The following is a 23,527-nucleotide window of genomic DNA, read 5'->3' on the forward strand; positions in this document are numbered from 1 at the left end:
AGGTTTTGTTGTAGCCAAAATGCTGCAGCCAATGAAGCCGCTGATGGTCACGTTGCGGCCTCAGATGGCGTAAACTTCGTGACTTTCTTGGCGACCTCTGCCTTTACCCATTCCAGCGCTTCAAAGGGAGATGCGATCTTTTTCTGGATCTTTGCGTACGAGTCCTGCAGTGGAGGACATATGAACACACGGTACAAGAGAAGCGCACACGAAAAGTCATGTTGACCCAACCAGTAGAAGTATAGTGACTTAAACAGTTCATAGTAGGGAACCCATAAGAAAAACTGATCAAGGACATACTCCGCTGCCATAGAGAGAGCGAAGGCTATCCAGAAGGCACTTGCGTCCTGAATTCTCGCTGCCAGATCCGTGGGCATTTCATCGTCTTCCTGATATTCATTGCACAGCAGGCGGATGAGACAGTATGACTTGTACGCAGGAACTGCCAGAAAAATTAATCCTCGGACGGCTCTTACGACGGAAGGTAAATCCATTTTTGTGGTGGATTTTAATTTTTCATGTCTACGTATACCATCTATGGAGTCCCCACGTGACCTGAGGCGGCTGTGGGACTGCATTTTGGCCATGGGGGACAATGATGTTTACTATTCCGAGGCTTGCACAGGCCTTATTGTCACAAGTTTTTATGGAGAGAAGTTGCAGATGGTACTAAAATATCTACGAGACAAGTTCTTTTCTTACACCTGGTCTACCTTGGAGTCCTTCAGCCAGGATGACTCCGCCCATACCAGGATCACAGCCCTTAAAGGTATCATTAAGTATTCCCGAACCGTATGCTCATCAATGAGCTTTATTCATTCACATTATTGCAAGGAGCTCCTTGTTGATTTACTTACTCCTGAGGCCAAGGATGCCTCGTTTAGCTATAACAGCAAGGACCTTCTAAGTCCCATTTACAACCGTCTTTGCACCCTCCGTGAACTGTATTGTCCTAGTGCATTACGGGGAGCCAGTGTGCAAAGACCCAACCTTTATATTGAAGGCATTCGTGTAGCAACAACGCCAATCAAGGAGGTTCTTCTTCTCTATAGCGAGCTCTCACCAAATCACAAAGAGGAAGTCCAGGAGATGGTAGAGGGAGCGCTCTTATTTGATGCGGACAGGTACTTATTGGACTTCACAGAGTTTGTATCTGTACAATTGAACGCACCCTTAGGTTGCCATGCAGTGGAGCTCTTTCATCGCTTGTCCATCTTTGAAGAGGAAATGCTATCTGCGCTGCATCAGATACTTCCAGTGGAATCCAAATTCGATCCAGCGCAGACCCTGGCTCGAGTGTGCAATGCCGCTATCTGTCTAGGCGTGAAAATGCATCCCGAAAGACACTGGGAAGGCATAAGAATTATTGTAGATAAACTAGTAAAAGAAGAGATTCCTGTATGCAGTACAATGGTGTCATTTATGGATCATACCATCCTTGCCTTCATAATGAACAAACGACACAGAGAGTTTGTGGATATCATGACTAACATAGTATGCAGAGGACTTACTGCCGCCAACGACGTACAGTGCCTCTTTAGATCTCTATTCAGAGTAGACACTTTGACCAATCATACGGGTGTACACTACGCAAAGCTCTTGGACACAATCCATAATAGATTAAATAGTGTTATCAGCAATGGAAGCTGCTCCATCAAGGAACAAATAGGACTATATGCAGCAGCGTTTATCAACTTCCACCATGTGAGGGGAGAGATGGAAGCCCTGACAAAGATCATGCCTCACAAACCATTATTCTTTTGCAAACTGTTTGAAGAACGGATATTGTTGGATCTCTTTTCACGTATGACTGCACTGCGACTGGGGTTAACCTTCATGGATCAACATCTTGACAAACTATCCTATATTCTGGCCGAGCTGGAGCTGTTCACGGTGCTAGCATCCATATTTACGCCATGCCTTACTCAGCTGTATGCATACGTGCTTACCATTTCAACAGGGTGTAGAGAGGCACGTCAGATTGAAGCGAAATCGAAAGCTTTGTATGCTTTTGTCACGACATCAGGGTGGAAGAGCTCGATGCCAAAGATAGCTGGGCTAATAGCTACATTGGTCCAGCCAGTAACATCCAGTAATGTTGAGATAGGATTTTCGAATATTCGCTTGCCAGAGACAGTAAAGACAGCCCTCTGTGAGGCCAGATTTGCCGCCATAAATGTCGGAGCCGATGACAGGCTGAGAGTGGTCCGCGAAGATTGCCTTCGCAAACTAACAAGAAACAGTTGTGACACAGATTGCTTAAATCAATTGGTAAGTGCAGGTTACTTTTATGTATCAATATCTCCAGAAGATATGAACTTCCCATTGAAGCTCACAGATTCCTTAAGCAACAGAACCAGAAGCGATAACAATACCAATAGCAATAGCGGTAACAAGGAACCAAAGAAACTGGAGATCATGGCACGCCTGTCGCGGATGGTGAAGACATCAGGAAGGATCTCTGTTGAAGATCTGGTAAATGCTTGCCATGAACACTATAAAGCAACCAGTACCATTACCAAAAGCGAAATATCAGACATAGTTCAGCGTCTCACTGAGTCTGACGTACTAGAGTGGACGGGAGAGAAGATGCTGCAATGGCATGATTAAGAATTTGAAAACTCTTGAGGCTCTTGTGGTTTGCTGACGCTGTTATGTCGCTCAACAGCGATGAGGCACACAAAAAGAAAAGTAATGGCCATAAAGAACACCCCCAAAACAATCCCATACAGCTTGAAGTTGGGCCCGAATATATTGCTTATTATAATCTCGTCTATGGGATATACCTTTCCACAGGCTCTAGTGTTGTTCATGAGCTGGTAATATACCATGCTAGCCTGTGAGTTCAAATTACTTATTATAGTTTGACACAAATCACTGGTTGTGGCCGTGGTGGAAGAAGATGAAATTAAACATCTCATGCTCGCAAAGAGTGACTCAGTTTGCTTCTGTAAAGGCATGAGAACTGTGATGTTTTCTTTTTCGATACTCTCAAAGAAAATATCCTGAAAAATCTTACGATTCGGGGCGAAGATTAGCCGGATGTGAGTGCAATCAGTACCTATGGCGCTGTTTTCACGCAGGATAGTGTTAGACGCGTTAAACATCAACATGAAGGATGTCACAGTAACAGACGCTGTGTCCCAGTCGACCAGTTCAACAATGTTGACAAGGTACCTAGCTATATCTATGGAGCCGCCGCCTAGGTGCATTGCCAAAATAAAGTCAGAGATAAGTGATGACTGAAATAGTTCTTCGGCGACTCTCAGCGTCGTCTTTCCCTTGTGAATCATCGATATGCATGTCGAGCAGTTGTATACAAGCACCCCTTTGCCGTCTACCAAGTTTAGTGCAACTGGGGACACGAATCGCGCGGGCTCTAATGGGCTCTTAAAACCAAATATCAGAAGCTCTGGCGACAAGGAGTAAATGGGCACATTGTCATGAGTCTTAGTGAAGGGACAGGCTGCAGAGATGGTCCTAGATATGTAGACAGAGATAGTCTTTGTTGATATTACCACTCGAACATTGGAGAAGCAATCATAGTAGTTAACCGTGCGTAAGCCGAAAAGCCGATTAGTCAAGATTGCATACTTGTTTCCAAGAGAAATGTTGAAGGTCATGTACAGGAAAACAAACGGACTGCTAACAAGAGAGTAGTAGTTGGAGGTGCACTCATCTTCACAATGAAAAGTAACCAGCGCATCGGTCAGGATAGAAGACGTGGGCTTGATAGATTTCTGCAAGAACTTTCTGAGCTTGTTGGTGGAGCTGTCCAGATATATGAGGGTGAGGTGATGGTCTATGATTGCACTCATAGGTATCATGGAGCACTTGTAAGACGGGTGCAGCTGGGCAAGAAACACAACTCGGGACTTCTCCATGAGGATATCGAGAGTTTGGTCGTTGGAAAAACAATCCCGATAATTATAACTGTCGACCTTCAACGTCATAATCTGTCGGGACGCAAGTAGCTGAGAAGTAGCGCTCGAGACAGATATATGAACGCCTGACTTGTAGGAGACATCACACAAATTGCGGTGTGAGTCGTCATCGTGCCATGAGAAGAAATCAATAAGCATAGTATCGTTGTACGAATCCAGCATTACCAAAATTTGATCACGATTCGACGTCAGGAAGTGGAGAAGGATCTCTCCCTGAAAGCTTGCACAAAGGGGATTTTCAAGATTAGGACTGAATCCTTGCAAAACGAAAAGACACGAACCATAGATCGCGGTTCCATTCATCAGACTTTGAAGACACACCCCCAGATCTTGCTTAAGGAAGTCATCAGGGTATGCTATCTCTGTGTCATAATTATGAAGGGAGACCAGCATGAGCAAGAAGAGCATTTTTCATGCTAGGACAAGCTGGCTCTTACAGAAAAAGGAAAATCTGAACTTTAAAATCTTAAAAATCGTGCATGGAAAAAGAGATCGACTATGCAGCTCTTGAGCAGCGCGCTAAGGAGCTTTATGCTCAAATCCAGGACGTGAACGTTCCAGATAGATTTAAAAACCCTTCCAATTTTTCCACACAAAAGGTCAGTCTCGACAACTCAGCACCACTGATTGCGAACGGATCCCAGAGCCTTTCGGCCACGGCGACAGAATCTAGAAAGTCAAATGCATCCATGTTTTATACTACTTCTAACAGCGAGTATGGAGACTTCACACCCTCCATAGTTGAGATGCCCACGCAGTGGAATGGGAACAAAATTATCGTGAGTCGTCAGCAAAATAATGTCGTCTATCGATACGACGGATTCAACACCGAGGTCGACAAGAATAGATACATGGACCCTTACGTCACTATCCGCCGCAAGTAATCAGTTTTAAAATAAACATTTCTTTGTCACGTTTTAAAGGCGCCACAGATGATGACCTCTATGCGCCAGCTGGGCAAGAATAGACACTATAGAACGCAATCTCCGGTCTCTGTGGGCTTCGACTTCGGAGACACTATCCCTGAGTTGACGTTCCGGGCGACAGATTGGCTCTTCGCTCACCTTCCAGCTTGTGCAGGCCACTCTCAGATGGTGTGCCCCGGAGCCATGCTGGTTGGAAATATGACTGAAAAGCAACTCAGTAAGCTTCGACGGACCATTTTTGTCTTCCAGGCAGACGGGGTCCTGTTCTCGAGTATTGAGGTTGTGCTTGCAGATGAGCATTTAGATGTCTTGGGATTCTGGCACCTAGAAAGCACTAGTGATTTACTGGTTGTCTATAAACAAGGGCTTGCACGCGTTTTTACCCTTAAAGGCTGGAGGCTACGAGAATTGCGTCTCTTCAAGAACCCGAAGACACAGACGTCTGTTCTTGCGGCGAGCTTCGCCAAGGACTCCTTTATTGCTCTGTTTAATGAAGGCACTCTAGTGTTCTACGAGAACCTCGCTGGAGCCATATTTTCCTCCAAGCAACCGCGCTCCCGCTCCATACGGCCGCCAATCCTGTCAACCATATTTGCTGGCGGGGCCCCGCAAGCAAATGATGTAGCGTTTTTGCGCCTGGTCAATGGCTCTGAAGAGTCTATGGACACAAAGTTTGTTATTCTAGCTACTACCCCTGAAAGCGACCCTGATCCACGTTTGATATTCTTCCCTTTAAATACACAATCTATTGAGTCGTATTGTTACACTAGTTCAGAGCTTTGTAAAGCCGTTCAGCTGAGCCCCGGTTCCGTTCTCTTCACGAATGCCGTATTACACCACAGTTGCGACTGTGTTATAGTGATTGATGAGTACTCATTGTCTTTGGTCGTGATTAACATATTGTCTCTGCGCAAGGACTTTGCCACAGGTGCCCCACGACTCCAGCTTTTCTTTTCGGTGCCATCCGCTGGAGAAAGGTCCATTCAGGTCAACCGAGCAGCAGGTCTTTCGGGGCTCCACAGCTCTGCTTTCCTCTGTTCTTTCTGTGATATTTTGCCTTGCTATTATGATAACTATGGCGGTGACGGTGAAATACGCATCATAATTCCGACCTCTGCTCGCGATCCGAAGGAGGTTCGCCTGGAGAGCTTGGAAGCTTCCAGTGTATTTTATATGGAAGGGTTATTGAGTGGGTTGCTCTACAAACAAGATGACCCCGATGAAGCTGCCACAATGCACTTTGTTCGACTTAACCAAGATCTTTATAATATTGAGACTAGCGCCGAGAACCACCCTGGGGCACTTTTATATCAAATCTCTACGCAGCTACGCAATGCCAAACAACATGGTTCGAGCTATGATGTCAAGGAAGTCTCATCAAACATGTTACTCCAGATTCTTGAGCCCCAAATGAACGTGGCAGTCACAAGTGTCTTACATGCTATTTCATCCATCGATGATTGCAAGCAACAAATGGAATACTTGAGTGCAGCAGCTTTAGGGAAGCTCTTCCTCAAGGCAGACGAGTTCCTGAGCATAACGGAGCAGTATGATGACACGCGTCGCCGTCTGCGTGTGCTTGGGGACTTCAATCGACATACTGTTGGTGGAGCGCTGCCTGCCGAAGACTTTTTCGGCAGATATGCGGTCCACACCTTAGTGGGATACTACTCGTCCCGCGGAGATCATGAGCGTGCGCTACGGACTACTCTCTATTTCTATAATAATAGCGAGGAAGCCATCAATCTCACATTTACCGTTCTCATGCGCCTTGCGGTTGACTATTTTCTCAATCCTGCTTACTTAAAGCAAGACGAGAGGAACATCATTAAGGTGCTCGACATCAATCTGGGACGCTTCCCCACTGTGACCGGAATCTATAGAAAATTGATTGACTTTCTGGTCTCTTTAGAGTGTTATCCGCGAAACGAACTGATACTGACTCTGATCGATAAGGAGCCTGCGATCTACGATCGTATAGCATTACTCCTCACAACCAGGAACTATAGAAAGGCAGCAGAGCTTTGCCTACAATGTGGAGTTGCAAGCTCTTTGACACACCTCGGCTATATGCTCTGCAGAGACAAGGATATAGGGGGCTACGACATGAATGCAGCACTCACCGTATTTCTTAGGATGTTCTCGCAACAGCAATCGCCTCAGGATCACTCAATTCAGACAAGCCTTTTCACCTGTCTCCTTCACATGATGATCACAGTCCTGGAAGCAGAACGGAATCTACCACAATTGTCCACCTCTGAGCAGAGCACTGCCCTCACCCCTGCGTGGGTTAACTATGAGTTCTTTATTAAGCTATCCAAGTCACTGTCGCTGGAAACGGAAACCACACTGGTAATGCTTACAGCACTGTTCCACAGCTCTGCCTTTGGTGGTGACTGCAATACTATTATAGATGCTTTGCACACCCACGCCACTCCGCCACGCGCATACCAAGTCACATGCGACAATCTATTGCGTGCCAAGAGGTTTATTACATGCTTTATGGATGACGATGTCGTGGAAGCTAAGGACAAAAGCAAGAAGTCTAAGGAGAGAGCGCGTGGTGGTGTAGATCCAAATAGCTCTAGCAGCCAACTAAAGTCCGTCACAGAGGTAATGAATGACACTGGAAGACAGATTTTTAGGCATTCTTTTGCTATGCTTGCAGGTGATGTTGGAAGCGACTCTGCGAGCAAAAGTACTAAAAAGTTTTCTATTACTGATCTTCCTAAAGCCAGAGAGCTCAAAAAGCACATTACAGGTGACTTCAAGAAGGACGTCTCAGCCGAACTAGTGTATTTGTCTGTCTGTGAGGGCTTTGTTATGGCAGCGTCTAAAGAAAATGCACAGTCACCTATCAATGTAAAGACTATGAGGCTGCTTATGGATGCCTTGCACGAGTTCTGCACATCAATAATTCCCAGTAAGGTTCTTGCTGTCATTGCATACCCTCTTCTTACCGTAATAGAACAAACCCTTTCAACAGAAGTGCATATCACACAGTCTAATATCTACAGAGAGTTGTATGGATTGCTCGATCCTGTCTCCAGAGCCAGGGCTGCATTGCGGTCTGGCAAGGCAGATGAGCTTGCTGCTGCGCTAGAGAGTGTTGGATTAGCAGACATGGAGCCCTTCAGCATAGCCTCCATGTCACTGTCAGCAGAGCTACAGGCAGTAATAATGAAGGCGCGCTCTCTTAAGTAGCCTAGTAAACTACTCTTTCCCCCAATCCGCCATAAGCTGAGCTTCACGCAAAGCCATGGAGTGGCAAGAATCTTAAAAGCTATGGAGCACAGGACTTCACGGGAATCTAGAACCTTATCCTGGAGCTCTTGTCTTTCCCCGCCTGTAGCCGTACTGTCGGGTTCTACCTCTGGTAAATTTACCCACTATCAAAATTCTTTGTGGGCGCTGAGAATCCTGGTAGATGCTGAGCCGCCTACAGAAGAATGGCCAGTTAGTCACTGATAGGCCAAATCAGACACATGACGCAGTTGTTCTGTTACAAAGGAAGGTGACTGATTTGTCGCAGATCCTTTCACAGGTCATGGGGCAGCTGGAAGTCCAAAGCGACGAGATCTCCCGCTTGAAAGAACGATGCTCAGTAATGGAAGGTTGCAACAAAGATCTCCAGGCACGTGCAGATGTGTCGGAAAGAACTGCAGAGAAATTGCAAAAGGCTGTCTTGAGGGTAACAAAGGGCCTAACTGAGGTGGCCAACTCTACGTTTATTCCCTCTTCTGGCGCACCTGACCCAACAACGAATGGAGACCGCAGGCCACTGCTTCAGTCTAATCCATCAACAACGTTAGGTGCCGGCACCAAACGCGCTGCCTCCGGCAGATCATCTACTCAAAAATCACGAAGGTCTGTTTCAATAGATGAAGTTCCTAGCGTAGAAAACGAAAGAATGGGTCTAAACCATGGACCAGATGCTCCTGTACCCAGCAACCTACGGAGCCAGACCCTCAAGCTATCTCATCTAAACACAACCGCAGCACCACCTGCACAGGGAACCAATCAAAGCACCGCAAAAGGGCCGCCATCTTATGCCAGCGTCGTTCAGAATATCAATACGCGCCATGTAACAGCTGACGGCAGAGTCCTTGAGCGGATAAAGCTAATTTAGTTTGATAATAATTTAATCTGGTAAGTTTCAGTGTTTGCCATATGCAGTCGATAGTAGCGGTCTATAAATATAGACACAGATGCCTTGCAGCTTACGCTTCCGTATCTCATATAGCCGAACTGAGAACAAACTCTTTGAATCAAAGTTTTGGCCACAAATCTGTATTTCTATTCATATATGAAGCACCCTCGTGAGGCATTATCTGGTGCCGAGTCTCTGGTTAGGTCACTCTGCGTACCCTCGAGCTTTTCTGAAGAGCACTCCCACCTGTCTGCAAAGATAGAAACAGATTCGAAAGCATCGTCGTCATATGGGCTGCAGGAGATCTTCCTGTCAGAGCACCTGTCATTGGCTTCTTCCCTCTTCTGTCTGGCAGACTTCAAATGGGCGTATCTGGATTGCCTACGGGATATGTGGAGCTCTAACGCTTCTTGTTCACACTTAAAGCAGCTCCATTTTAGAATTATAAACAGCAGCCTAAGTGGGCCCGGGGATTTGTAGAACGAGTGAACATTCCACAAAAGCATGCACTTATAAAGAGGAATTTCCCAAAGGAAGCAGTCGCCTATGCGCTTCTCATCTGATGTTCTAGCGAAGATGTCTGGTGGAGGAAGTGGGGTGGTCACACACTTTGTGAGGGATGGAGAAGGGACCAGTCCGACTGGTCCGGACATATAAATGTCCTCGGTGATACCTGGGTATGGTCTAATTCCGTGGCAACTGAGTGCAAGGGCGATAGAAGACGGCTCTATTGTTGAGTTTATCACGCGCTCTGTACTGTTTTCTTGACATATCTTCACAGACACGTCATGCAAAGAAGACAGTGAGCTATAAGAAACAAAAATAGACAACCTGACTGTGTACCTCTGCTCTGGTTGCACTTCTGTGCCACGCTTTTCTGTGAGCTCGTTGATGCTCCCCATTAGCTCTAGACACTCTAAGAAGGTGCTATTCGGCCTGGAGTGATGGTACGATCCATAGACAGTAATGTATAGTAAGAAGTCCGCTGTCCTAAGATAATCTAAGAGGTCAGACAAGGCATCCTTCATGGTGGCGAGGTTCTTGGATCGTGAATCAGAAGATGTGTTGGGGGAAAACAGACCGTAGAGAACAAGTGAGAGGCACTGAATTCTAAACGAAACAAAGAGGCGGACGTGTTGGAGAAGACAACATGGGAATAAATCGTAATTGTGCTGAAAACTGGATCTTCCAGTGCCATCTGCCACAATGACAATGTGTTGGGGTAGCTCCGTGGGCAGTTGACGCCGGATAAACTCTGTTAGCATGGAACCAACCCCCATTTCAGCAAGTCGCGTGTCCAGTCCAGAACGGGTTTTTCATAAATATTTCCCCATCATCTCCTGCAACATAGGGTCTGAAAATTTGCCATAGAGCAGTGAAAGCGCTCGGTTGAGCACACGGCTTGTTGATCTGTGACCCATGAGGTTTAGGTTTAAGGACTCACAGATAGATATAATTACATTAAGCTCTTCTATTGAAAAATTAGTATCAATCCCAAGGCATGCTTCGCACATGGAGATGACATCTGCGTATACTTGGATAAAGAAGGGGTCGGCAATGTTAGGGTAGAAACGTTCTACAATTGCCACAAACGCCTTGTAAATGGCTGAATCACGCCAGACGTGCCTACAGTCATTACAGCTATAGTTTGTAATCAAGTCAGCTGATGCATGAAGAATGGGGGTGTCTATGGACGCCTCTATCTCATCTTCAACAGATGGCTGGCCGTCTAAACGCTGCGTGATAAGTCCAGAGAAAGCAGATAGGCATGGAGCTACTGTGGTAAGCGCAGTGATGTCGGAGACATATGTATTTAGCTCCACAAGGCACTCTTGGGCATAGTTGTTAGTATATGTTGGACAAATGGAGTCCGTGCTCATATATTTGTAAAGTTCTATGGCTCTTCCAGCCCCGAATTTGATATTCTTCTCTACCGACTGATCATAGATGGGAATGTTCTGCTGAGGTATCCCAAATTGTTCCAACGAGTTCGTGGCGTCTGTTTTACTTGTGCATAATTGAGTAGCAGATGAAGGATGCTCTAGCGTATTGCTTATGTGAAGATAGGAGTGTGCTGCATACATAGTTGTACACTTAGACCAGGGGGAGCTAGTCAGTATTTTGTCCTGAGTGACAGAGTGAAGAAAAACATGAAGTGGATTAGAGTAGAGATTGATTGCTAAAGAACATGGATAGCTAGTGTTTGCTTTCTGAGTGTTTAATAGGATTCCTTTGAGGGCCAAAAGGGAGAATTGAATTGCATTTGAATCACTAGGATTGCTTGTTTTCAAAGAAATGGAAACCTTTTCTAATAAACAACCAACAAGAGTAGAGTATTCGAGCATGCAGTGTGTCCTTAGCTTGCTCAGCAATCGCTTCCACCACTCCACATGTATGCTGTGGAGTTGTGAAGAGTCGGAGAACGAAGGTGTGTTGATATCTGACGCGATTGTAAGTAGATTGATGTGTAGTAGACGTGTATACCGATGGTACAGAAGTACAAGCTTGTGGTTGAGGCGCAGGAGTCTGGCCTCATATAGACATGCACACATGTCTTTAGGGCGAGGGTGGCACAGATTGATGGCCAGCTGAGATAAATCAACCGTTAAGTCAAGTTGTCGTTGAAGTAGCATGTCAAAAGCCGCAAACGTTACCTTAGTAGACCATCCCTCAGCACTGGAACAATATGAAGGAATGACGGAGTATCGCCAAGATCTGGACAGGTGGCAAATTTCGTCGATGTCTTTAAGGTAAAACGTATAGCTCGGCTGTGGGATGCACTTAAGAAGACCGGTAAGATCTATAGTGGACTGCATTGGAAAGTTAATAGATCCACTTATCGGGCGGCTCAAATAAGTTAGCTCAAGAGAGAGACTAGCACAGTCACTTTCTAAAGACTTTTGCTCCAGGTCCTTTGCTTCAATCATGGGAGTAAACTGAGATGTGAGTTTAGAAGACATTGACTTTTTGCTTACCACAGAAGTCACACTACTATCAAGATCCGCTGCTTGCTTCTGTTTCTTCCTTTTTCTCTGGAATTGTGAAAGCAAGACCTTCCGCTGTGAGACGAGGGTGTCGATAGATAATTCTTTGTGCCTAGGTCCTGAGCGTTTCTGAGGTGGCTGCTCGTCTAGTTCATCAAAGGCTGTTGTATCTGCCACGCTGGTGGTAACGGTACTTGTTAGGAAATTATCAGGAGAATCATTGACACTGTGCACTTCCGAGTGCAGTGCATTGAGATCGGTAAGTGTTGGCGGCGCAACGACAATAGGAGGAATGCTCGGCTCACCAGGACTACGGGGTTCGTCTGTGTAGTCAGTCTGGCAAGTGTGCATAGCACTGGGAATGCGTGCAGGATTGGCAAGACGCCGAGAGGTGCTAAGGTTGGTAGCGGATACATCCTGGTGAGTATGGGGAGACGGGGTGCTATCTGTGGCCTTTGAAGTAGTTCTTGCAAGTGTGCTTGCCCCAGATTTCGGGTCGTTCAAAGCTAGCGTTATAAGTGACGAAAGAAGTGAAGTAGGGTGCAATGAATCCATACCCACGTCCGGGTAGTTTTCCTTATTAAGACCGGTCCACCCGCAAAGGGCCTCAACATCTAACTTTGGGGCTTCAGGTAGGCCTGCTATTTGTCTAACACGTGTATGCATATATACGCTAGCCAATTCAGCATATGAAATAAAGCCAAAGGGAGTATCTGCGTAGCCTCCAGACCCACTCATAGGAGATATAACATATTCCAACATACGATCTATCGTCGTTCGAGCCGCATGCATATCTGTTAGTATTTGCTCCTTGCTTAGGTCAACTAATGACAAGGCCATGTAGTGAAGAAGATACTGTGCCTGCGACTGGTATTTAGAAATGTAGCTGGATACCGGAGGGAGCTTCGAAAACTGCTTTAGTGCATAGTAGGCTTGAAAATTACAGACCTGAAATGGTAACAGTGCAGAGTAGGCAATGTACATGGATCCATAAGATGGTAATGCGACAATAACAAGTTGTGCTGTGCTTAGAGAGAAGGGCTGGATGAAGAGTAGATAGTTGGCGTGCACTAGAAGGATAAACTTATGTAAGGTAGCAGTGACATACTCGTAGTTAAAGAGATAAGTAGAGTCGCGTTCTGCTGGTAAAGTCTTTTCATGTGGAGCATTAGCTTGAAACGCTGTCCTAGGTGCATCTTCCGTCACCTTTTGTAACGGAGTAGCAAGAGAAAATGTGAATATAGATGCAGTGAGGCACGCGCATATCTTAATCATGGTACAGCCTAGAGAGTGGCACGAAAAGATCGCTATAGGCTGTGGGGTAGTCACCAGATCTATCAAGACACTCTTGCACTGTATGGACCCTCTGCTAGGGAACGGGTGCACCTTGTAGCGTGCTGGAATGGTGACGGGAAGGCGCCTGATCTCGTTCAATTGATTATTGTACCAGCGATAGAGCCGAAGGACCAGCAGTTGGGTAGACCCTCGGGCATCGAGTTGTCCCAGCAACCGAGCGTACATGTGTCTCATGCCGTTTACGTCTATGTACTTATTTGCAGCAGTAGGTAGTTCAATAATAAGCACATAGGGTGGAGAACCTTGAACATGCAGAGCCTCCCCAAAGATGTGGAGTGAATCAGCCACCGGCCGAATGATAAGTTGCTGAGTTTGCAAGCGGGTGCGCTTAATGAACAGCTTGGTAAGGACAGGAATATACGTCAATAGCAAAAGATATGAAGAGTCTCCCGGAAAGCATACGTCAGCAGGACTCCGAAGGCGAATGGAGGCGGTGAGTCCTTGCTGTTTAAGGTTAGTGACCGTTATGGTATACTGATATCGTGCACCCCAATCACGAGTAACAGTTGAAATGGCAAGAAGATGCCCATTGGGAGAAATAGCTGCTGAAAGTATGCGGCTCGTGGAAGGAAGAGAGGATAAAAGGGTAGCGCTCTTATTATGCTGGTGATCGTGTAATAAGATCTCTGAGAAAATACAGCGCTGATTTTGCAGACGGCAAATAATTTCTCGAACCAAAAGAAATCTGGGTGAAGTCTCGGTGCCGACATCAAGAACACATGGTCCAGAGTGAACTCCAATCACCCGGAGATTTGCAGGACCCTCTGTGGTCCCTGAAGAACGAGGGAAGAGGCGTTCACGCGTTATCGTTAACATCCTCTTCTTTAAAAATTTGTGCTACTCTACTCTACCCTATCGTTCTCAGGTAATTAATGATATCATAAAAAACAGAGAGACTTGTTAGTCGTGCACTCTACATAAGCTCAAGCCTAGAATTTAACAGATGTTTCACGGAGTAGAATGGAACTAATTATATTTGGGATTGATGTTTTATAGGTCTCCTGCTCTTTTTAGAGTTGCACTAAGCTGACGAGGTTTCCTCTTTCTTTGCTTATGGTTCATGCTTTTCTGACGCTGATTGGATTTGCTTGCAGGTTATTACTGAGCTCTACTACTGTTTCCGCTTCAAGTGAACTTTCTGCCGGCCGCGTTATACAGTATCATTGAAGATTTGTTATAACAACTATAACTCAAAAAATGACGTCTGCGCCGCAGCCCTCGGGCCTCTTCGACCCGGCGCCCCGGCCCACGGCGGCGGGGGACGGACGCCCGCCCGCGGCAGCCGCGCCCTCGTTCGTCCTCGCCGGCGACCCCGAGGGCCTCGCAGGCGCGTTCCTCCGCGTCGTCCACCAGGCGCTCGTCCTCGGGCGGCTCGAGGCCCTCCTCGACGGCCCCCCGCCCGCCGGAGACGCCCCGCAGCTCTGGGCCGGGCTCCTCCGCGCCGCGCTCGCCGGGGCGGGGACGCTCGACCTGGGGCCTCTTGCCGCGCAGCTCGGGCCGCTCCCAGACCCCGGGGCGCTCCCGGCGCTCGTCCGCTCCCTCCCGGCCCCCGTCTGCGCCGCGCTCTTCGGGCTCCCCGGGCCCTGCCCCGCGTGCGGCGCGCCCTCCCAGCCCGGGGCGAGCGCCGTCCTCGCGCCCGGAGAGGCCCTCGCCGCAGGGGCCCGGCGGGTCGGCCTCCGCTGCGAGAGCTGCACCCGCCCAGACGCCCTCCCGCTCGCCCGGCCGCCCCTCCTCCGCGCCGTCGCCGTCCCCCCGGGCTTCGCGGGCCCCGTCCCCCTCCGGCTCCCCGGCGACCTCTTCCTCGGGGCCGTCGTCACCCGCGCCCGCGCCGGCCACGCGCTCTCGGTCTTCGTCAACCCCGCCTTCGCCCAGGGCCGGAGCGACCTCGTCCGGGACCGCCGCTTCGTCCTCTACGCGCCCCCGGCCGCCGAGCTCCGCGCCCAGCCCGGGAGCCGCGCCGCCGAGCTCACGTACCTCCGCTACCGGAAGGTCCAGGCGTACCTCGAGCGCCCCGCCGCCGCCCGCGAGGCCGCCTCCTTCGGGGCGCCCCGCTTCGTCTTCTACTTCGACGGAGACGTTCTGCACCCAGACATTAGGAAGCGCTTTAATGCGCTAGCCTCTGATACTGACCTGATTGCGATTAATCCATCACTATCTGCTCCACATCAGCCTCCAACCCTTTCGCAGCCACACACGCTATCCTCCCCCAAGGAGCCAGAAACTGTTGATGTCACACTTAAAGTCGGTGGTGCTACCAAGCAAACTCTAGCTGAACAGCAGCACACTCTTGCCTCTCCGTCCCTAGATTCGAGACCGCCTTTGAGTACACTTTCTTTGCACAAATCTAGCCAACTAGTTGGTGAATCGACTCCTTGGAAAGAAACCAAGACGATCTTATTGCGCCCAGACTTTGTTCAGGAAAGGAAAACATCGTGTTCAGATGAATTTCGTGAGCACATGGGCATATACATTCTGATTATTGTTCTAGCAGTTATAGTTCTTGTTCTCTTCATCCTCGTGATTGTTCTCTATTCCAGATTGATTAATTTGACTGTTCGCAATCTACTTGTCACAAATTTCACGGCAATAGGTGTCCAGTCACGCTTAGACATCCCCAACCCAGCGCAGTTCACGTGCCCAAGTGGGATTCAAGACGTGAACGCAGTAAGATACTGTGAGCAGATGGCTCCTGATGCAACCGTTGGCCTCTATGCACCAACTGTTCGAACCGGTACATTCAATTCTAAGCAGTACAATGTGACCAACCTCTACTATTCTAATATCTTCCTTCTTAACTTTACTCAGATAGCCCCTCTGAATGTCTCCGAACTCATAGCACAGAATATTATGACAAATGACGTCACATATAGTACAGAACTTGTCCAGGAAGGGACAGCAGAGTTCCGGACCGGCCAGGTTAGTGTCCAAGGCTTTAGAAGTGCAGATTTCACCAACACAACGCTGAATTTCAGTCTTACGAGCCTTTCTGCTCTTCATGTGCGTGGCATCTCCTCGCCAAGCTCTGTGACTCCGTCGACTATAGGAACTGTCAATGCCGGCAAACTAGTGTTGGCTCAAAAAGATCCAATCACTCCAATCACCACCTTCAGTATAATAGGAGACGTCAATGTGTCACGCCTCGTTGGAGGCTCTACAACAATCGGACAGCAGGCACTAGAATGGGTGTTTCAGAACGTATCCGCTTCCAAGCTAGTTACCACACCCGTAACAACGACAGTCAAGACAATCAATGGAATGGATACTCCTGTCACATTAGATATAAACCTCAATGATGCTTTGTCCGTGAAGACTCTCACTCTTCTTAAGTCGGGTACGTCGGCATCGATCCAAATATCTGCTGCATTTACCATCAGTAAGGCTTCTGTATACAATTGCACTACAGCCTTGCTGACAATTCCTAGTGCCACAGCGACTCCGCCCAACACGGGAACTGGTTTGTATATCAAGAGCCTCTCTGATAAACCGTTTCCTCAGATATCTGCTCTGGTTGTGGGGAATATTCGGATTGACAATGGGGGGATATGCAACGCCAATGACCCTCCGGCATCTACGACGCGGACATGCATGATATCAAGCGCAGGCAGCAGCAATATCGGGTCTATGTCTGCCACGACAGTCACTTCTACTGGGCAGTTGAAGAGCTCTTTCTGCCAATGCACATGAGGGTTGAAAAGCATCATATGGTTTCCATTTACATATCTTGTAACCTGTAGATTGCGGATACAAAGGCAACAAAAAGGGTGTGCGGGAGTCTGTGTTTTGACGTGAATTCAGGATGGTACTGGGTGGCCATGAAGAAGGGGTGTGCTTCTGTTGGTAACTCCACAGCCATAGGAAGTTGGTTGGTGAAGTCCATACCACTTATTATCAGTCCGTGCTCAGTCAAGGTATCAATGTACTGGGTGTTGACGGCGAACGAGTGCCAGTGACGCTCCTTCACCTGAGGATACTTGTTGTAGCACTCGGATAGCATTGTGTTTGACTTAACTGACACCAGAAGGTCGCCCAGTCGCATAGTGCTATACTTTGCGGTGGTACCCGGATTGGCCGCGTTCTGCTGCTTGTGGAGAGGTTTGATTTGCCCGGTCTCAAGCATCTCACTAATGGGAATAATGAGTTTGTGCGGAGTGTCAGGGTCCATTTCCGTCGAGTTTGCATGGCTGAGACCACATACATTTCTCGCAAACTCGCACACCATCATCTGGAAGCCAAGACAGAGACCAAGTATTGGCTTGTTGTGAGTTCTTGCATATTTAATCGATAACATAAGGCCGTTAACACCAATGTCTCCAAACCCACCAGGAAGAACAAACCCGTGGGCCTCTTGTAGAATGTCATCACAGTTCTTTTCATCAAGAGCTGTGGGATCTACCCACAGGAATGCGAATGGCTTATCATGGTAGTATTTGTGCATAGTAGCCCGCAGTGCTTCCAGGATAGAGAGGTAGGAGTCCTCTCTTGCAACAAACTTCCCGACAATTGCTATAATGCAGGGAAGATCCAAATGCTTAAGGGTCATTTCATGGCGAAGAGTTTTTGCTTGGGCTGCACTTGCAAGCATCTGCTGCAAACTCGTCTCGACTTCCTTTTTCTTCAGATTTTCAATGCGCAACTTTAAGTGTCCATCAGCGTTCGAGGGGTGATGATGCTTTTTGAGCTTCAGTGTTACGTGGGTACTTCTATTACGTACAGATGCGGAGGACCCAGAATTATGAGCCAAGACGATTTCTCCAGGAACTTCACTGGTAGACTCACTTGGGCCTTGCAATTCTGAGTGAGCTGTCGGTGTGTGCGCGCAGGAATCTGTGCAGTAACTATGGCCACTCTGGTAGCTCTGGTAGCTTTGATGGCTTGGTAGGTCTTTTGCCGTAGCTGTAATCAAGGACCCAAGGGGCATATTGGTGTCTTTCTCTGCAAGAAAGGCATCTCCATAGTTCTTGACCATCTTTGCCACGCTTTTGGACCCAAAGTATTTCTTCTGTGAACTTAAGTGTGACTTATCAGCAATAGTACTAGTGTCAGACTCGGAATCATACAGTGCCATGTCCGAGATGACCTCTTCGGAGTGGTCCTCGTCATATATGTTGGACGCCAGGCGCATGTGCGTTAACTTCTGGCTTATAGACTTGCAGCAGAGATCAGTTGGGGATGCCAAATATGTAAAAGTTGCCTCTGTGATGGCCTCATTGACATCCAGCAAGTGTGAATTAAGGGTACAAATGGGGCACACTTCTGTATTCTTTGCGGTCCCACATATCATGCAGATGGCACCAAAAATGCCTTCAGCTGCGTGATCCTGCTCTTCAGTAATGTTCGCCAGAGCGTTATCGAATCCTCTGAGCACCTCGTCCCCCAATTCCACCACCTCTTCGCGGTCCACCCTCATCTCCACGAGGACATTCCCAAGCGCCTCCATCTGACCCGTGCATTTGGCCATCTCAATAGCTTTCTTCATATCTGTTTCAGCTGTTAACGCGCTCTCATCAGTGAATGAAGGAAGAACCGCCATCGAGCTGACCAGCTCTGTTGCAGACTTGGCAGCAAAGGCCTTGAACGCCCAAGCTTTGTTCCATTTGGCAATGAGCTCTTTCAGCATTATTTTCTCGTCAGACATTCCTTTAGCGTCTACTCGCGTTGCATTGATGGTGTATTCATCGTCCAAAATGTCTGTGCTATTTAGGTTCTGAAGTTGTATGAGGTAGTCCGGGGCGTACCCGCAGAAAAGCTGCATTATCTCTGGCTTGATTGCATCAGGATTTGCTGTGGCCATCAAAATAATGATGCTGCCTCGCTGCGGAGCAGATGGAGGTGGATCTTCACTGCAACTCAGAGACAGCAGCCTCTCGATGGTTCTAGTAAAAATTTGGGTTGAGGGTTGGCGCACACCGCCCCCAATCTCAACGATACGAATGGGGATTTCATAGGAATTCATACCTGAAGAAGGTGGATGCTGCAGGGTGGGCTCCATCTGGATGTACGTAACAAGGTAATCCAATAGGTCCTCTTCGAAGGTAAGCCGTGTAAACCCGGTTTCCTGTTGCTTCGCCTGTTGAATGTACAGCTGCTGAATGGCCTGTCCAAGGGTTAAACATGACGTTCGCGGCAGCTCTCCCGTTATACTTCTCTCAATGATCCCCACGTCATAATCCACCTCGCCACCGTCCCATGTGATGAAGGCCTCACCCTCCTTCTCTGGAGAAAGATTTCCAAAAGTTAAAGATAGGGTTGTGGAGAGCTTTAGGTACGAGAAAGGGATTCTTTTCTGGTCTAGATAAGAGGCCAGATAGGCCGACAGAGCTGTTGTCTTCGCATTGTAGTCATCTGTGAGAATGAAAATAAAGCGCTGGACGCCCTTCGTTACATCTGCAGAAAGAGGCATGGGAAGCTAAGTTTTAGGAGCTAAGTTTTAAGATGTAAATTTTCTACAAAATTGAGACGGGCTTATAGACTAAGGCTAAGTCTTTCTATGACAAAGCGGGTCCACACTCTTTAGAACCTGAGCTATGGCAAAGTAGCACAACGCTGGCCATAAAATATCACTTGAGAAATTGAACGTTAGTTGTGTGGAAGGTTAGTATGTGAAAGCAGAGTGTATATTTTTTGAGGAACACACTACAGATTAGGTTTCGCCCAACTGTCCTCGTTCCTAGCACGAAGCCCACACCATAATTGCTAAAACGGAAACGACAATTCAATATTTCAACTCAATTTTTCGTTAATCAATAATTTAGCATAATGAATTAAAATATGAAAAAGGTCAGCGGCGATAATCTAGAGTTAATCTAGGGTAATACAGGGAACTGCAAACATGTTCCTTTTATCCATTCTCTGGCTTCCTGCAGTGGTCTATTCCGTTGAAACGACGATAACTCAGGGAGAGAGGCTCTGCTTTGTAGAGGAGCTCCCGACTGGTGTGAAGCTTCAGGGCTCGTATGGAGCGAAGAGCCCAGTGGAGTTTCCTGTTTCAGTGACTATCTTGTCGCCAAACGGAACACTGTATCGATCCGACGATATCCCAGAAGAAGCCCGCTTCTCTTTTTCTGTGACAACGAGTGGCACATATCAACTCTGCTTTATAGGCCAAGTCCGGCGCGAAGGACAGAGGTCTCGGTATATATCGATTAACCTTGACGTAGGGTCTGTCTTTGGATCATCTTCGACATCTGATGTTGATGCAAACAAGCTCCCCCTCATAGAGTCTATCGTTTCAGATATGAAGGAGGTCAAAGAGGACTTTTCTTACATGAAGCACCGAGAGTTGTTTCTCCGTGCTCGGATCAAGAGACTTGCCACATCCGTCATGATGGTGTCTACCCTTTGCGTTCTAGTTAGCTGGGCTGGTATGATTTTGATAGGTCAATGGACGCGTATAAGTGTCAGGAAGCACATGTGAGCGCATCAAGCTCTCCTCTCCCTGTTGAAGTGCTGTGAGATGGACATGTATGGTGGGGTAGTGTACGGTAGAGTAAATCCAAAATTCAAGATTTAAGAACAAGGAGGCCAAATTTTTAGATATTGCTGTTCCTAATGGAGCCTGCTGTGGATTCTGTTGACCGCGATAAACGGGGTGAGTGGGGTGATCCCACGCAGGACGTTAGCCGTGTTGGCCATGTTGGCCTCTTAAATCTAGGTAATACCTGTTTCATGAACAGTGGACTCCAGGTTCTTTTGTCAAGCAAACACCTTATAGGGGCGATTATGAAACTGAGAGAACGAGAACAGAGCGATTTCAATGGGACCCGTGTCAACGGCAGGGAAATGCAAGATGCCTTTCAGAACCTTATTGATGCATCAAGAGGCAACATGACAGACATTTACAGGCCTGATAAGATAAAAGACGCTGCATCAAGACTGAATAAATCCTTCAGGGGGTATGGACAGCAAGATTCATTTGAACTTATTCAAACAGTCCTGGATGGATTGGAGAAGGAGACAAATAAAGCAAAGGAGGTACCATACAAATTGCTAGACACAGATGGAATGGGGTACAGCAAGGCACAAGAGCTGTTTCGAGAGCACCACCACATGAAGTACGACTCGCCAATCACGAAGGTCACATGCACGGAGCTTGCCAAGTGCGTCATGTGCACGAAGTGCCGCGCCAAATCATACTCCTTTTCCTACTGTCAAGCACTTCTCTTGGACCTGCCCATCAAGGAAAGTAGAACTGAAGTGAAGAAAACGAAAAAGGACGAAAAACAGGATCGGGGTAGTGGTAATAGATTGAGTCTCAGTGCACTCATCAATAACTCAGAAAAAGTATACACTGTGGACAACTACTACTGTGCAAAGTGCAAGACTCACCAGCGCGTACATGTACGGGAATGGATATCCGAGCCAGCCAAGTGTCTTATCATTCAGCTCAAACGCTTCAGAAACGAGGGACACAGTGTGCTTCCTCGGTTTCTCTGGAGATACAGTAAGAACGACTCGTCCGTCGAGTACGAGGACACGCTGGAGATACAATCCCTCGAGTTTGAGCAAGATGGTGTCGAAAAAGATGACATGCAGCCTGACAGGGCATATTCAGGATCTGAGGTGGACTCCAGTGCAGATCCGACTGTCTGGGAGACCCCGTTGCATGACGATAGTAGTAGTGAGCACGTAGTGCAAGGAATGATAGCCACGGCACTAGACGCTAAGGCACCGCATGTCAGAAGCTACAAATACCGGTACCGAGGGGCATCTTTGCACTCTGGAGGTCTGGGCGGCGGACACTACACAGCACTCTGCTACGGCTGCAACGACAAGTACTACTACTGCAACGACTCGAGCGTCACAGTAGTGGACAGAGGAAAGTTGGACACCCGTGCATATGTGCTTCTGTTTGACAGGGTGGATTGCTAGAAAATCGAGGCTAGACCTCGCCGATGTATGGGATATTGTCATACTCTCGTGGAATCGGTAGATTGTAACGCATCAACAATGCTTCCTCCAGTTTTCTGATGCTTATTCCGTCTATTAGCTGCGGGCGAACGTGCATTGGAAAGTTCTGCGGGGTGTATTCTTGCTCCTGTTGTGGCCTATCTTTATTGCAGATTTCAAAGTCTGTGACGTGAAAGAAGAATGACATTCTGATCCAGTAATCTACCAAGAAATATATGCTGTATTCTATGCTGTCCGTTGGGATGATGCATTCGAGCTCTCCTATGCGCGACTCTGTGCTAGAATCTGCGTTATAGAAATCTAATACACCTCTTGGGTTGCTGCCTTGAGATGTGGACGCGGTATCTTGTAGCTTGATCCACCCCTCTGTGACGAGCCTCATAAGGTATCCGTTTCTAATGTGTGTCATCACCTCATATTTATATGGCAGATTGTAAACCAAAATCTGCACCCAGTTTATGCAAGGAATGATGGAGAGCTGGTGGACATCCAGCTGCTCTGTTGTGAGGCGCGGAGGCATCTGGGATAGCGCATATACTCGCGGCAGACGTAGAACATCTGCAAATCTGACATGTAAGCGCAGACCTTCGCGGATGTGAACCGTTGTAAGGCTCTTGGCATATCGTGAAAGGACAAGGGACCGGCAACCACTCCCCAGCTCAGACTTGGAGACATAGTGGAGAAGAAGCTTAGACTTGAACTTTTCTACTTCATTGCTTTCGTCGTAGCTCCTAGAAACCCGCTCCCCGCCTCTCTCTTCCTTCATGGCAGAGGCCTTCAATGAGTAGAGAAGATTCTTCATAAGGGGGTAGTCGCGGGCAATGGTGGACTTGTTCAGGTACGGATCCATTTCGAAGACCTCATCTGCTCCAATGCAAATGTCGCGGTTTATGGAGCGGAGAGTGCTAGAAGAATCATAGACAAAGATACTATTCAGAATAATCCGTGCCAGGATCAGGTTCAGGCCTCGAGAGAAGAGAACCATGGCCGCTGGATGAATAACACACCTGTTGGCATACTTGCCGCCTGAGGAAATTCTCCGGAGCCTATCCATTGATACAATAGGAAGCGCCTGAACCAAGAAGCTGAAATACTTGGCTTCTGGGACTAGTTGATGGAACTTTGCAGGATATAATTTGACCCCCTGGGTGCCCTGTTTTTCTTGTTGTGCTTCGCTAGAAGCCTTGGATTGCTCCATTGGTTGTGTTTCAGCCATCACTGATCAAAGGCACTCAAATCCGGAGACAGGATCCTTTCAAT

General features: G+C 47.6%; 13 protein-coding genes across 13 annotated transcripts; 7 read left to right on the forward strand and 6 right to left on the reverse strand.

The window, feature by feature from the left end:
- Positions 1-47: 47 nt before the first annotated feature.
- GL50803_0031339 (TB2/DP1, HVA22 family protein) lies at positions 48-494 on the reverse strand (the record flags this gene model as incomplete). Its single annotated transcript, XM_001710194.2, has 1 exon — positions 48-494. One exon carries the CDS (start codon positions 492-494, stop codon positions 48-50), a length of 447 nt encoding a protein of 148 aa, XP_001710246.2.
- A 43-nt stretch (positions 495-537) lies between these two features.
- GL50803_00137751 (uncharacterized protein) lies at positions 538-2,610 on the forward strand (the record flags this gene model as incomplete). The annotated part of the gene is made up of 1 exon (XM_038045731.1): positions 538-2,610. One exon carries the CDS (start codon positions 538-540, stop codon positions 2,608-2,610), a length of 2,073 nt encoding a protein of 690 aa, XP_037901866.1.
- Positions 2,607-4,352, reverse strand: GL50803_004622 (uncharacterized protein; the record flags this gene model as incomplete). Its single annotated transcript, XM_001710195.1, has 1 exon — positions 2,607-4,352. One exon carries the CDS (start codon positions 4,350-4,352, stop codon positions 2,607-2,609), a length of 1,746 nt encoding a protein of 581 aa, XP_001710247.1.
- Positions 4,353-4,423: 71 nt separating this feature from the next.
- Positions 4,424-4,828, forward strand: GL50803_004624 (uncharacterized protein; the record flags this gene model as incomplete). The annotated part of the gene is made up of 1 exon (XM_001710196.1): positions 4,424-4,828. The coding sequence occupies one exon, from the start codon at positions 4,424-4,426 to the stop codon at positions 4,826-4,828; it is 405 nt and encodes a 134-aa protein (XP_001710248.1).
- A 48-nt stretch (positions 4,829-4,876) lies between these two features.
- Positions 4,877-8,074, forward strand: GL50803_004627 (uncharacterized protein; the record flags this gene model as incomplete). Its single annotated transcript, XM_001710197.1, has 1 exon — positions 4,877-8,074. One exon carries the CDS (start codon positions 4,877-4,879, stop codon positions 8,072-8,074), a length of 3,198 nt encoding a protein of 1,065 aa, XP_001710249.1.
- Positions 8,075-8,297: 223 nt separating this feature from the next.
- GL50803_004629 (uncharacterized protein) lies at positions 8,298-8,999 on the forward strand (the record flags this gene model as incomplete). The annotated part of the gene is made up of 1 exon (XM_001710198.1): positions 8,298-8,999. The coding sequence occupies one exon, from the start codon at positions 8,298-8,300 to the stop codon at positions 8,997-8,999; it is 702 nt and encodes a 233-aa protein (XP_001710250.1).
- Positions 9,000-9,166: 167 nt separating this feature from the next.
- Positions 9,167-10,300, reverse strand: GL50803_004631 (putative undecaprenyl diphosphate synthase; the record flags this gene model as incomplete). Its single annotated transcript, XM_001710199.1, has 1 exon — positions 9,167-10,300. One exon carries the CDS (start codon positions 10,298-10,300, stop codon positions 9,167-9,169), a length of 1,134 nt encoding a protein of 377 aa, XP_001710251.1.
- Positions 10,301-10,336: 36 nt separating this feature from the next.
- GL50803_0015993 (uncharacterized protein) lies at positions 10,337-14,176 on the reverse strand (the record flags this gene model as incomplete). Its single annotated transcript, XM_001710201.1, has 1 exon — positions 10,337-14,176. One exon carries the CDS (start codon positions 14,174-14,176, stop codon positions 10,337-10,339), a length of 3,840 nt encoding a protein of 1,279 aa, XP_001710253.1.
- A 381-nt stretch (positions 14,177-14,557) lies between these two features.
- Positions 14,558-17,044, forward strand: GL50803_00114636 (uncharacterized protein; the record flags this gene model as incomplete). Its single annotated transcript, XM_001710203.1, has 1 exon — positions 14,558-17,044. The coding sequence occupies one exon, from the start codon at positions 14,558-14,560 to the stop codon at positions 17,042-17,044; it is 2,487 nt and encodes an 828-aa protein (XP_001710255.1).
- A 28-nt stretch (positions 17,045-17,072) lies between these two features.
- Positions 17,073-19,760, reverse strand: GL50803_004507 (CTP synthase/UTP-ammonia lyase; the record flags this gene model as incomplete). The annotated part of the gene is made up of 1 exon (XM_001710207.1): positions 17,073-19,760. One exon carries the CDS (start codon positions 19,758-19,760, stop codon positions 17,073-17,075), a length of 2,688 nt encoding a protein of 895 aa, XP_001710259.1.
- A 429-nt stretch (positions 19,761-20,189) lies between these two features.
- GL50803_004509 (Transmembrane emp24 domain-containing protein) lies at positions 20,190-20,774 on the forward strand (the record flags this gene model as incomplete). Its single annotated transcript, XM_001710208.1, has 1 exon — positions 20,190-20,774. One exon carries the CDS (start codon positions 20,190-20,192, stop codon positions 20,772-20,774), a length of 585 nt encoding a protein of 194 aa, XP_001710260.1.
- Positions 20,775-20,908: 134 nt separating this feature from the next.
- On the forward strand, positions 20,909-22,228 carry GL50803_0016090 (Ubiquitin carboxyl-terminal hydrolase 4; the record flags this gene model as incomplete). Its single annotated transcript, XM_001710209.1, has 1 exon — positions 20,909-22,228. One exon carries the CDS (start codon positions 20,909-20,911, stop codon positions 22,226-22,228), a length of 1,320 nt encoding a protein of 439 aa, XP_001710261.1.
- A 10-nt stretch (positions 22,229-22,238) lies between these two features.
- Positions 22,239-23,483, reverse strand: GL50803_0016089 (uncharacterized protein; the record flags this gene model as incomplete). Its single annotated transcript, XM_001710210.1, has 1 exon — positions 22,239-23,483. One exon carries the CDS (start codon positions 23,481-23,483, stop codon positions 22,239-22,241), a length of 1,245 nt encoding a protein of 414 aa, XP_001710262.1.
- Positions 23,484-23,527: the final 44 nt, after the last annotated feature.

Source organism: Giardia intestinalis, chromosome 3, assembly GCF_000002435.2.
Source record: "Giardia intestinalis strain WB C6 chromosome 3, whole genome shotgun sequence".
Lineage (NCBI taxonomy): Eukaryota > Fornicata > Diplomonadida > Hexamitidae > Giardia > Giardia duodenalis.